This window comes from Oncorhynchus clarkii, chromosome 9 (assembly GCF_045791955.1).
Source record: "Oncorhynchus clarkii lewisi isolate Uvic-CL-2024 chromosome 9, UVic_Ocla_1.0, whole genome shotgun sequence".
Taxonomy (NCBI): Eukaryota; Metazoa; Chordata; class Actinopteri; order Salmoniformes; family Salmonidae; genus Oncorhynchus; species Oncorhynchus clarkii.
Genome location: NC_092155.1, coordinates 36,944,507 through 36,958,572, shown reverse-complemented (window position 1 = coordinate 36,958,572; position 14,066 = coordinate 36,944,507). Strand labels below are relative to the sequence as shown.

At 42.9% G+C, this 14,066-nt stretch overlaps 1 protein-coding gene across 1 annotated transcript in view; it reads right to left on the bottom strand.

Moving 5' to 3' along the window:
* Positions 1-545: 545 nt before the first annotated feature.
* The window catches only part of LOC139416238 (renin-like), a 66,436-nt gene continuing 52,915 nt past the window's right edge, over positions 546-14,066 (bottom strand). The window contains exons 3-11 of the mRNA XM_071164669.1: positions 8,058-8,167; positions 7,551-7,704; positions 7,284-7,407; positions 7,037-7,155; positions 6,624-6,820; positions 6,393-6,515; positions 5,927-6,071; positions 3,854-3,952; positions 546-1,167 (exon numbers count right to left, since the gene is read on the bottom strand). Of these exons, the coding sequence (XP_071020770.1) occupies positions 1,006-1,167; positions 3,854-3,952; positions 5,927-6,071; positions 6,393-6,515; positions 6,624-6,820; positions 7,037-7,155; positions 7,284-7,407; positions 7,551-7,704; positions 8,058-8,167 (1,233 nt within the window). The 3' untranslated portion in view covers positions 546-1,005. The remainder of the gene's footprint in view (positions 1,168-3,853; positions 3,953-5,926; positions 6,072-6,392; positions 6,516-6,623; positions 6,821-7,036; positions 7,156-7,283; positions 7,408-7,550; positions 7,705-8,057; positions 8,168-14,066) is intronic.

Sequence of the window (14,066 nt, the reverse complement as noted above, 5' to 3'; positions counted from 1 at the left end):
TGAATATCCCTTTGGGCATGCTGAAGTTATTACACTTTGGATGGTGTACCAATACACCTAGTCACTATGAAGAAATCAGACATCCTTCCTAACTCAGTTCCTGGAGAGATAGGAAACCATTCAGGGCATTCAAAATTAGGCCAATGGTGATTTTAAAACAGTGACAGAGTTTAACGGCTGTGACGGGAGAAAACTGAGGAAGGATCAACAACATTGTAGTTACTCCACAATACAAAAAATATTTCAAAGCATGCACCCGGTGTTGAGGAACAATAGTAGTGCCACACATGATCGAGGGATACTACAGTGTGTAGTACAGTAATCTACATAATTATAGTAAGTACTGTAGTATTCTATAGTAAACTATAATTTTTTCATGTGGGTGCCAAACTCCCCAAAAATATGCTTGTGTTTCTGTGGTCGGTGAATGAGCAACGCTTCGTCGTCTGCTGTTTTTTTTTTATACCTATGATGACAAAGACAGCCATTCTGATAACATAGAGTGCAAACACTATTCCTCGACTGCAGACAACAATAACATAGACTTTCCCATTAAACAAGCTTTATTCGTGTTACGTCATGACAATGCAGATATGAGGTCAGACATGGTGTTATTAAGTGAGGATTTGTGCTGCAATGTGATACTGTGTGAAGTCAGCATGCCATGTGATACAGTATATAACACAACATAAGTCCAGTGTTGGTATCAGCACGTCAATTATCGTCAACTAAAAACAATTATGTAGAAGAGTGAAATTGGCACAGATTGAAATCAAAATTATTACTTGACATGGCAGAATGCAAGAACTGTAAAAAATATATGGACAAGAGGGCAGGCTCTGTGACAAAGAGTCACAGAAAAAGAGAGAAAGAAAAACTGAATGATATAGTTAGAGTGTAAGGGAGAAATAGAGGCTGATAGAAAAAGACAGTAACAAAGACAAAGCGAGTAAAAAAAAAGAGTAAGAGCAAGAGAGAGGGAAAGCTTGGTGGCTACGGATCCTATCAGACTGCTGTGGCGAAGCCTATGCGGTTGTTGCGACGGTCAAACTCTGTGTAGTAGCGGGCGATGAAGTTGGCTCCCAGGATCCAGATAGGGCCAGTAGGGGGGGGCACATCCAAACCCCTAAAAGTCACGCTACATATGTCCTCTCCAAACTGAGATTGCTGCAGACACAAATAGAGTTCAAAGCACAAAACATATTGGTAAAGACTTCCATAAATGTATATGCAGTTCAAGTCGGATGTTTACATACACCTTAGCCAAACACATTTAAACTCCGTTCTTCACAAATCCTGGTGAGAATTTCCTGTTTTAGGTCAGTTAGGATCACCACTTTATTTTAAGAACGTGAAATGTCAGAATAATAGTAGAAGGAGATTAAAAGAAATAAAAGCTGAAATAAATCATCACATTCCCAGTGGGTCAGAAGTTTACATACACTCAATTAGTATTTGGTAGCATTGCCTTTAAATTGTTTAACTTGGGTCAAACATTTTGGGTAGCCTTCCACAAGCTTCCCACAATAAGTTGGGTGAATTTTATGATGGCCACTCCAATAGCTTGACTCTGTTGTGCTTAAGCCATTTTGCCACAACTTTGGAAGATTTCTTGGGGTCATTGTCCGTTTGGAAGACCCATTTGTGACCAAGCTTTAAAATCCTGACTGATGTCTTGAGATGTTGCTTCAATATATCCACATAATTTTCCTACCTCATCATGCCATCTATTTTGTGAAGTGCACCAGTCCCTCCTGCAGAAAAGCAACCCCCACAACATGATGCTGCCACCCCCGTGCTTCACGGTTGGGATGGTGTTCTTCGGCTTGCAAGCGTCCCCCTTTTCCCTCCAAACATAACAATAGTCATTATGGCCAAACAGTTCTATTTTTGTTTCATCAGACCAGAAGACATTTCTCCAAAAAGTACGGTCCCCATGTGCAGTTGCAAACCGTTATGTTGATATAGGACTCGTTTTACTGTGGATATAGATACTTTTGTACCTGTTTCCTCCAGCATCTTCACAGGGTCCTTTGCTGTTGTTCTGGGATTGATTTACACTTTTTTGCACCAAAGTACATTCATCTCTAGGGAGACAGAATGCGTCTCCTTCCTGAGCATTATGACGGCTGCACGATCCCATGGTGTTTATACTTGTGTACTATTGTTTGTACAGATGAACGTGGTACCTTCAGGCGTTTGGAAATTGCTCCCAAGGATGAACCAGACTTGTGGAAGTCTACAATTTATTTTCTGAGCTCTTGGGTGATTTCTTTTGGCTTTCCCATGATGTCAAGCAAAGAGGCACTGAGTCTCAAGGTAGGCCTTAAAAATACATCCACAGGTACACCTCCAATTAACTCAAATTATGTTGATTAGCCTATCAGAAGCTTCTAAAGCCATGACATCATTTTCTGGAATTTTCAAAGCTGTTTAAAGGCACAGTCAACTTAGTGTATGTAAACTTCTGACCCACTGGAATTGTGATACGTGAAATATTCTGTCTGTAAACAATTGTTGGAAAAATGACTTGTGTCATGCACAAAGTAGATCTCCTAAACGACTTGCCAAAACTATAGTTTGTGAACAAGAAATTTGTGGAGTGGTTGAAAAACGAGTTTTAATGACTCCAACCTAAGTGTATGTAAGGCTGATTTCCTCCTCTTCGTCTGAAGAGGTGAAGCAGGGATCGGACCAAAATGCAGCGTAGTTCGTGTTCAACATGTTTAATGAAAGATGATAACGTGAACACTACACAAATACAAAATAACAAACGTGGCAAAACCGAAACAGTCCTATCTGGTGCAAAGACCCACAGAATATGGCTGCCTAAATATGGTTCCAAATCAGAGACAACGATAGACAGCTGCCTCTAATTGAGAACCAATCTAGGCAACCATAGACATACACTCTACCTAGAAAGGAAAGTGCAATACGGTGCTCTTTAATGCATTCACGCAACACTGGGTGCTCAAAACCAAATGCACCAAACACGGGGGACGAAAATAGTACAGTAGAATACACGACCAGGAACAAACACGTTCCTCTACTACAGAACCGAAGGTCACAATAATTAATCCCGCACAAAGAAACAGGCGGGCCGGCTGTCTAATAAAGCCCCACTAATGACTCCCTAACAGGTGCTAACAATAAACATACAAGGAGGGGGAGGAAAGACCATCAGTGGCAGCTAATAGGCCGGCGACGACGACCGCCGAGCGCCACCCGACCGGGAAGGGGAGCCACCCTCGGTCGGACTCGTGACATCCAAAATAACTGTTCTTTTTTACTGCAGTAATTTTGCAGTGTAAGTGCAGTTGCAGTGCAGTAATAACTGCAGTTACACTATTCTGCTATTATCGCGTCCAAAATACCACAGTTGACTGCAGTTACTGCACTTTTACTGCCGTTTCAAAACTGCAATATTTTTTTGTAAGCGGTGTTCAACATCTATGAAGTAGCTAGTAAGTTTACTGTAGTAGTTGACTTGGTAACCAAACAAACAGACTTGCGAGTTCATCTAACCAAACCATATGTCCTAGCTTGCTATTATGAAAATCAAATTCAACAATTCAACATTAACAACGTTAATGTTTTCAATTCAATTTTTGCTTTCAAAAGCAGCTCAAATATAGAACATGCGAGAATGAACTAGCCATTGAATTCTGATGATATACCGTGCATTATAGGGAAATAATGTACATTCTAGAATGCCCTTTAACCCAATCAGAAATGAGTATTCAACAATGCCATGGTATAAGTCCAAAATAAACATGACATAATAGCTGCGAAGGTATCAAAGACAATCACCCTGTACCTGTATCCCAGTCGTGCTCGTTTCCATGTTGCTTACCCATAAGATGTAGTCTCCTTCAGTGAGTGAGTACTCATGGCCTCCCAGGTGGAAGGTGACACTGGGTAAGGACTTTACCAGGTCACAGTTCACAGTGTACTGAAAAGGGGACACAAAACACAGCTTAGTCCACACCAGAGGGGTATTCCAGAAAGCCAGATTAGTGACTTAAGGAGGTTTGTCAAACCAGAATTTACGGCTCCAGAAAGAGCTTGAAAGAGAGCCTGATCAGAGACCATAGCAACGAATGCGCTGAAGTGAATCTGCTACCTACTAGGTTACGTGATCTTAGCCTATACTGGTGAACGAATACCGGACTTAAAATCAGATTCCTGTTTGTCACTATGGCCTGTCCTTTCTTTGAAAACCAACTTGACATCGGAGCCTGCATTGTTTGCCGTGCTTTACAAAGTAAATGAATTATTGGCCCTCAAAATAGATCCTTTAGATCATTCAGAAGAAGTTATCTTTGAATATTATAGCTTTTCAGCACAATCACTCATATCTGGTCAATTTACTCAACCCATATATAGCAAATGTAACCCAACGCTGTTTCGCTTTGACTATACAAACTCTGTGTATTGTGTTGCGATTTTTTTCCCACTGGAAGTTTCAGGTACAATGGGGGCGATGCTGAGCTATTTTTTTATGTCTTTGTTGCATTCCCTGGCCATCAAGCTGTCCATATGATCAAGGAGGACTTTTACAGAATTGCAGGTACAGTAGGCGGACTGCCAGGGAAGCTTTGCTAATCTCAAAAATCAATAAACATAGGCAACATGATAAACAGCCTAATTCATCCTGCAGATTTTCCCAACGTCATTGGTGCTATAGAATCAATGTTACAATAAACGTGCTCTATAAAGTGAAAACATGATTACCCATGTGTGTAAGCTAAGCTTCTTAGATATTGGAATCGTGCTACTTCTTTTGCGCACTTACCCTGGCTCCAATTTTCAGCGAGGCTCCCTCTGGCTTTTGCTGTGGCGGATATGTTACTTTCATTGGTAAATATGTGATCATATTCATTGCATGTTGTCACATTTGTTTCTTGTTCTAGACTTGTGAAATATTGGGTTCTGTCCTTTGACTCCAGTTCTATCGTTTTTTCCTGTCATCGAAACGAGGACCTTTTTGAATGTTGCCTACAACCTGCCAGTTGTCAGATCAACCAATCTGCACTTCGCTTGGCCTAATAACTTAATAGAGAAGCAGCCATTCTGGAACCAAGAAATCCGGGACTCCCTCAGCTGATTAAGACAAGACGGATATGTTCAGGAAATCCTGCATTTGTTAAACCATCTTTCTGGAATACCCCTCTGAAGATAAGATAGTTATAAAGGGGCAATCTGCATTTGCTACATACATTTTTTTGTACTTAGAAATTAGTAATTTGTAGGTCCTACCCATTGATTCTTGAAGCATTTTACTTATAAATGCCTCATGAGCTTAGTTCATGTCATATCCCATCAGAAGTCAAAATATAACCTTGTTTTATTCCAATGTTTGTAAACAAATGAAATGTAAACAAACACTGTATAGACTCAAAACATGGTTAAAACTTGAGTGGTTATATTTTTGCAGGATAGTCCCTTAGCTTTTTATGGAAACAGTGTCAGGGAAATACTTTATTATTGTTTCAACTGCAGATTGCCCCTTTAAGAGACTGGCTGAGGGGATTCAATTAATCTGGGCGTGTTTTGCTCGGTTGTTTGCGTGGTTGTTTGCATTGGTTTTTGAAACAGGGCTGCCTCCAGAGCACAGGCCAGGTGCCCGGTTCAAAGCCCACTGAGAAGTTGGCTCTCCGCTCAAAACAGAAGTGACGTAGGAGCACGTAGAGTAACGAGTAGGATTCTGTGTTTTCACATGCAAAGGTGATTGCTTTTGATAGAAAAATAAAAACATATATTTTATGGACGATGCACAATGCTGCCAACATGACCGAGCGGCGCAGATTACTGTTTGATTTGAGGCGGGTACTCCTCCCTCACAGCTTTTGCCGGCTCACGTCACTGGGCCATAGACAGGCGACAAGCAGCATAATCAAATCTGCCCAATTTGTGATGTACATACCCCTCCCTCTGCCAGCTCTGTGGCTCCAATGGTCTTCATCAGTACAGACACAGAAGAGGCAGGGCCTGTAATGTAGGAGGAGCCTGTGTCAATCACAGCCATGCAGCCCTCCTTACAGAACAGCATCTCCTCCCCCACAGACACCCTGGTAGAGAAAGAGAATTACACACATTTATTTCTACCTTTATTTAACTAGGCAAGTCAGTTAAAGAACAAATTCTTATTTTCACTGACGGCCTAGGAACAGCGGGTTAACTGCCTTGATAAGGAGCAGAACGACAGCTTTTCACCTTGTCAGCTCAGGGATTTGATCTTGCAACCTTCCGGTTACTAGTCCAACGCTCTAACCACTAGGCTACCTGCCTCCACCTATACATACATACATGCAAATGCACCTGCACTGACCAACAGACACACAGAGCGACAGACAACATGCACACAGACCTATACAACTTTCCCATCTCACCCTTTCATGTTGACCTCCCATTTTCCTGCCTCACGGGTGCCCATGTAGTTGAAGGTACCAGTGTAGTAGTCTGGGTCTGTCCCTCCCAGCACTAGCTCCCCACCTGGTTTGTGCATTGGGTCTCTGAGAGAAGAAAAACATATTTTGGACTAATTCACAGATTCTAAAAGTACTTATTTGTGTATGTGGAGGAATAATCTGTATATGAACAGTGATAGTGATATCTCCTACTTGCTGTAATAGACAGAGAAGACGTCCTCCTTGAGGACGTGCTGGGACATAATGCGGTCGAACACGGGGGTGATGCCGTCGATGGCCACGATGGGGTAGCCCATCCCCAGGACCCCATCAAACTTGGCAAAGATGAAGGGGATGGCAGGCAGGGCTGTAACCTCAGCAAATACTTGGACCACTGGGATGCCACCCACCTAGAGGAAGCACAGAGTAAGATGTTGTTCCATAATACCTAGATAAAGGTTTTCCCCAGTGAGATGATCCTACTGTAGACCACTACTTATGGGCAAGTCTACTATTATTTCCAAAATTTGATCATTAAAAAGGACAATACAAATAGGTGATAGGAAACAGATTAGGGGAAAGAGAAGGAAGGTTGTTTTCCTGTTGAGGTGTTGCGTTACACTCACCACAACCACATCCTCACTCAGGAACCCTCTGACGTTTCCAGAGGCATACTGGATGGAGAAACCTGTCCCGTTCTCTATGTGTGTTCGGGATTTGGAGGCATCATATCTGTTGTGGGTAACTGAGAGTTCAAAGGTCACTGAGTCATAATCATCCGGGAACATCATCATCTCTGGTGACGCAATCATACAGGTTTTGTGTGTGTGTGTGTGTGTGTGTGTGTGTGTGTGTGTGTGTGTGTGTACTTACAGCAGGCAGTATAGAGAGGGGAACAGTTGTAAGAGGGCACCCACAGGTTGGCTGAGCCTGTATCAAACACCACATTGAACATCTGAGCAGGAGAACCAATACTGATCTCCCCATAATACTGGGCCTGAGAAGAAGAGAGAAGAGGAAGCAATGAATCATTTACACCACTGAGTTGGGCATAGGTTTCGTGTCCTCTCATTTATGTGCTAATCCAATGTCAATTGCATCTATGTGTTGTCAGTGCAATGTGTGCAGGTGGTCTCTCACATCCAGGTAGTTGGTGAGGGGGGTGGGGGTGGTCCCGTTGCTGGTGGAGGGGTCATCTTTGCTTTTCTGGGCCAATTCAGCAAAGAACTGGGCTGGGGACACGCCTATCTCATGCAGAGTCTCTCTTATGGAGGGCATCTTCTTCAGACTGATCCTGATCAGAGAGGACAATGGTAAGGAAAGACCATCCAATAGAATGATATATAGGGAGTGACCAGGGGCGGGGTTATACAATCCAGTCTGCAATCATGGACCATTTGGTGATATAAGACCATGTGTCCTCGTGTCAGTATGACATTGTTGTTTCTACAGCTCTGCCAAAAACATTCTCTATTGAGTTAGTTAAGCAAAAGAGGCTGGTTTAAATGGATAAAATGCACCCAAGTATCCATTCAACCTCCTTTGCTGTCTATCGTAGGTGACATTACATCGTAGGAACATAACACAGAGGACCATAACACATTGCAGAGTAGACTTCATATAGTAGACACACAAAAAAATGGTTACCTTTGTAAGGCATTGATTGTGGTCATCGTCAGTGACAGAGCAATCACACACACCCAGCAATGCATCAGCATGGCCATGGAGACTCTGAAGAGCGAAGGAGTGTACGGGCCCTGAGAAGACGCACAAGTTATACTAGTCAAGTTATCCTAGTATCGTTCCTCCGGGCACACCAGCTGGTTGTATATCCAATCTTCTGAAAGATTGGCCCCTCTCTCTCTTTCTCACTGTCTGTCTACTCTTTTTATACCATCTCTCCTTCACTCCTTCAATGAGTTCTGACCCAAAGGCCACTGGCTCGGAGTTTCCCTAGAAGTGTCCACCAAAAACAACCCTCTTCTCCCTCTTCTTCCTCCCTCCCTCCCTCCCTCAGCCAGCACTCCCCTGACAAACGGGTCCCAGGGAGAGGTTTAAACTGTGACCCCTGGGAACATATTGGATACAGAAAGCAGGGACGTAAGGGTTTGAGAGAGAGAGAGCTCTCTAGCCATGCTGGGCTTCCATCATAGCTGCAAAGGTGAAGGCCTGTGAGAAGAGGAGTGGGTGCCTTGGTTGGGGTGGGGGATAAAGAAGGGAGAAGCTGTAGGGGGGGGGCAGAGGAGTAGGAGAGGGTGCTGACAGGGATCACCCAGGCTTACAGTAGGAGACAGAAAATTGCCCTGTGAAATCTGGAAAGTAGCTATAAGATCTGAAAGCAATGATTGCCAGATGATGCAGTAATACATTAAGACCTAGTGAAATGGACTGTAAAAACATCACAGACCAGATGTTAACTTAAAGTGCCATCTCTTTCCTTTCTGCTAAAGTATACTGCATCTGCTCCAACTTGACACTGTATGCTGCAATGATTTCCCTTTATCTTCCCTGTCTTAAGTGGAGTTTTCCCATACCCTTCCAGCTCGTATCTGCAGAGTAGAGAGCACTCACACCTGTCTGTTTACACTCTCCTAATACAAAGCTGTACTGCTAGCAACTCAACTCTACTCTCATTCGGTAGGTTATTGATTATTAGGCACTAAGTAAGTACACCAATCCATGGGGACAAGACAACACCTGTCTCTGAAATATTCCAAATCAATAGTCCAGACTCAGTAGGAAATGGAGCAAATCCTAAACTTTGTTTGTGGGGGTTGTGCTGTGGACCTCAGACTAGATACTAAGCTAGTATCACGTTTTAAGGTATGACCCAGGTGCAGACAGTGTTGAGGGATCAAAAGTTTATTCCTCAAACAGGGGTAGGCAAATGCCAGTTCAAGGCAGGCAGGGGTCAATAATCAAGAGAGGGTGTAAGGTACAGGACAGCAGGCGGGCTCAGGGTCAGGTCAGGCAGAGATCGGTAATCCAGAGTAGTAGGGCAAAGGTACAGAACGACAGGCAGGCTCAGGGCAGGCAGAACGGTCAGAACCGGGAAACTAGAAAATGGGAGCAAGGAAACGCCGGGCGCAGGGAAACAAAACGCTGGTAGGTTCTACAAACAAAACAAACTGGCAACAGACAAACAGGGATAAAATACACAGGGGATAATGGTGGGCGACACCTGGAGGGGGGTGGAGACAATGACAAAGACAGGTGAAACAGATCAGCGCATGACAGCTAGGCTAGCTAATGTCTGTCTGCAGGCTAACCAATAACTGTAAATGTACAGGCCTACATATGTGCGAAGAGTACAGTTTTGGATTTTGCTCATTTTTAGACATATTGTTTAGAACAATATAAATTCTTCAAACATGTCAAATATCCAGGGTGGGCTCTCTGGTACATATTTCCCAAATGAAGCTATGACCCATTTTATACACACCAGCAGAGGGATTCCCTTTGAATCCATTTCCTCATTGACTGTGTTGGTAGTGCTCATAAAATAATAACTTCAAAAGTAGCACAGATCCCATTCTAGAAATTGTATGTGCTTGTACAGTATATTAAATAGAACAATATGTATAAAAATGAACAAATAAATAAAAAAGGGTACTTTTGATACATTTATATTAATATGTTTTATGCTGATAACATTTATGTGATTTTTTTTATTTCAGAATCTAGACATACTCCATATTTTAGCTGACAACGTCAGGAAAAGGATACGCACCCTTCAATGGGGCAGAAGTCCGTGTGTTGTCGTGATTCTGGGTGGCCAGAGACAATGTCTTCAGAAAGTATTCACACCCCTTTAGAGTCGGACTTTAAAATTCATTACATTTAGATTACAAATTAATTTAAAATGAAATGCTGAAATGTCTTGAGTCAATAAGTATTCAGCCCTTTTGTTATGGCAAGCCTAAATAGGTTTAGGAATAAAAATGTGCTTAACAAGTCACATAAAAAGTTGAATTGACTCAACTTGTCTACGATAGTTTTTAACATGATTCTTAAATGACTACTGCACCTCTGTGGTGCAGGTCCTTAAGATTTGAGCAGTGAATTTCAAGCACAGATTCAACCACAAAGACCATGGAGCTTTTCCTATGGTTCACAAAGAAGGGCACCTACTGGTAGATGGGTAAAAAATTAACAGACATTGAATATCCCTTTGAGCATGGTCCCTTTGAGCATACAGTTATTCATTTTACACTTTGGATGGTGTATCAATACACCCAGTCACTACAAAGATACAGGTGCCCTTCTTAAATCAATTGCCGGGAGAGGAAGGAAACCACTCAGGGATTTCACAATGAGGCCAATGGTGATTAAAACAAGTTACAGAGATTAATGGCTGTGATATGAGATACCTGAGGATGGATTAACAACATTGTAGTTACTCCACAAAACTAACATAAAGGACAGAGTGAAGAGAAGACGGCCTGTAAAATGGAATCAAAAACATACATCCTGTCTGCAATAAGGCACTAAAGTAATATTGACAAAAATGTGCAAATTGTACAATGCAAATATTGTACAATCCTGGTGTGCACAGCTCTTAGAAACTTACCCAAAAAGACCCCAAATCGCTGCCAAAGGTTATTCTAACATGTATTGACTGAAGGGGTTGAATACTTATCTAATCAATATATATTAGTGTTTTATTTTCCATTAATTAAAAAATATATAATTTGACTTCCACTTTGAGTTTACAGAGCATTTTGTGTAGATTGTTGACACAAATGATAATTAAAACCATTTCAATCCCATGAACACAATGACGTGGATAAAGTCAAAGGGTGTGAATGTTTTCTGAAGGTGCTGTAGCTAGCAACAATGACAAGAATCTGTCAGGTGGTCAATCTGTAGGTGGCTCGTTTCAGTTCATTTTTTTTAATCTTGTTCTTGATACTATGTCTAATTTTGAAATGCTTTGACTGATGTCATGTCAGTGCTAATATGGCAAAAATTCCCTAACTAACCGACAACTGTAGTGTTGTATTTGAGAGACAACAAGTGCTCATTATGCACATTTGATATGTTTTCAATAAACAAAATATAATTTACATGTTGTCGACAATTTTAAGCTAACTGAGTTTGTTTTGCCCCGTAGTTGCACACCCACCAGTTTTGCTGATAAACAACCAACCCTTCTAGGAGTATAAATGACACCAAGATCTTGTCGGCAACATGTATAGTTTACGCATCATAAGGGTCTGAAAGGAGCCATGTATAGGTCTAAAAATGACCTAAAATATGCACTTTCATCCCCCCAAAAATATGTGTTATACAAATGTAAAAGGTATGTCAAACATCCTTCCTCTCAATGAAGTTTCTATACGAGAATTGTTACAGCAACCTGAGATACCAAAACAATTTTTGGGCCTTATTGGTGTGGAATTGCCCATATGTACAGTATCTACAGTATACTGTAGGCTATGGAACAGTATCTACCCTATAGTGTATACTGTGGGCTATTGGTGAGGAGCTAGCTAAGGTCTATGGCTTGCTGAGGTCTCTCTTGCGCTATCTTTCACTGTCAGCTCAACCAGCAAGATTTGGTTCCCACCGTATCTGCTCTGTGGGGCTGGGGTCATATTTGTGTACTGTAGTGACCACCCAGCCTAGCAGGAGATCTAGGCGTCCACGTCAGGCAGAGACTTGGACAGCACTAGTAGAGGTCAGGGGTCAGTCCTTCAGCTATTCCATAGGCAGAACTGCCAGGAACCTGGTAACATGGTCAGCCACAGTTTATGGGGGTAATGACAACTTTCTAGTTAGCCAGATAGCGTCTCAGCCAAGGGGAAAAGGTGCTTTGGTTTCACGGAGAGGGAAATGTTGGAAATCATGTCAAACATGTTATTGGTCGCATACACATGTTTAGTAGATGTTGTTGCGGGTGTAGCAAAATGCTTGTGTTTCTAGCTTCAAAAGTGCAGTAATACCTAACAATACACAACAATACACACGTATCTAAAAAGTAAAATATTAGGAAAAGCCACCCCCGTCTCTCTAGGACATGGAAGTCTTATTGTCAAAAAACAGGTTTCTGATTTCGCGCCGGTACCTGTCTCGTCGTCATCAACGGGCCGGCCAAATTATCGACATAAGCCCTGAACCTCACAGGGCTTCTGTGCGCCCCGCCATTGGGGGTCAAATTCAGCCAAAACGTGAATAAATCAAAAAGTACACCTCCAATCTGCATGGGGTTTTTTTTTGCACGAAAGGGCACATATAGACGAGCATTTCCATTGAATTAAAACCGTTTTTGTATAAAACATTTGAATAGGAAATCGTGTTTTAAGTTTTGGGAAAAAAGTGCATTATGGACGGTTTAAAATATTGTGATGGATGCGGATTGTGATATACATCCATGCAACTGGTGATTGAAAATAGGCACCTAGTAACCCAAAAATAAAAACATGGTTCTAAATACATTTACCGGTACTCCTGACATTCATGCCCACTATGTGAACACCCTACTACGGCCCTCTATCAATGGGGGCCGTCCTGAGTGCTTTATGGATTCAAAAAATGTTCAGGAAAACAGCTAAGTCCAGACATCTCAATTCATTGCACTATGTGTAATGTGCAACTGGTAATCCAAAATGGATGGTAAATAAATCACAGAAATTGCACTATGTCCAACTCTGGGCCTGGTGATTGGGGAAATGGGCCAAAAAAAGGGGGACAGAGCAGCTAACCTCCACAGAGGCTGACTGCTCTGCCCCCCTTAAGGACAGTGGAACTATGGACCTTCAGGCCTAAAGGCCCTAACTCCCTATCAAGGAACAGGCCTCTCTCTCTGGGAATGAGAGTATACATACAGGCAGTTAGGCCCTAACTCCCTATACGGGAACAGGCCTCTCTCTCTGCTAGAGGGCTCCTCCCTTACCTCACCGCACTAACCCGCCAGAGATGGCTATTCGGCACATCTATACAACATGATTTCCCTGTCAGACGTCCTGCTTGTAGGGGCTGAAGAGGTCCTTCTAGAGGTCCCCTCACTTACCTCCTCGCGTTGGCCTGTAGGAACTGAATGCCCTGAATGCACCACCACCCACAGAATCGAGAAAGAGCTAGCAATCTGTTAATCCTTTCCGTGTCCGGGCCGGGTGAGGTTTCCCGTGTTGAGTCAAATTAAGCCGCAGGCTCCACTCCTGGTACTGCCCTTCCGTCAATTCCTTTAAGTTTCAGCTTTGCAATCATACTTCCCCCGGAACCCAAAGACTTTGGTTTCCCGGACGCTGCCCGGCGGGTCATGGGAGTAACGACTTTCGTTCTTGATTAATGAAAACATTCTTGGCAAATCCTTTCGCTTTCGTCCGTCTTGCGCCGGTCCAAGAATTTCACCTCTAGCGGCACAATACGAATGCCCCGGCCGTCCCTCTTAATCATGGCCCCAGTTCAGAAGAAAAACCCACAAAATAGAACCGGAGTCCTATTCCATTATTCCTAGCTGCGGTATTCAGGCGACCGGGCCTGCTTTGAACACTCTAATTTTTTCAAAGTAAACGCTTCGAACCGCGCGGGACACTCAGTTAAGAGCATCGAGGGGGCGCCGAGAGGCAGGGGCTGGGACTGGCGGTAGCTCGCCTCGCGGCGGACCGCCAGCTCGATCCCGAGATCCAACTACGAGCTTTTTAACTGCAGCAA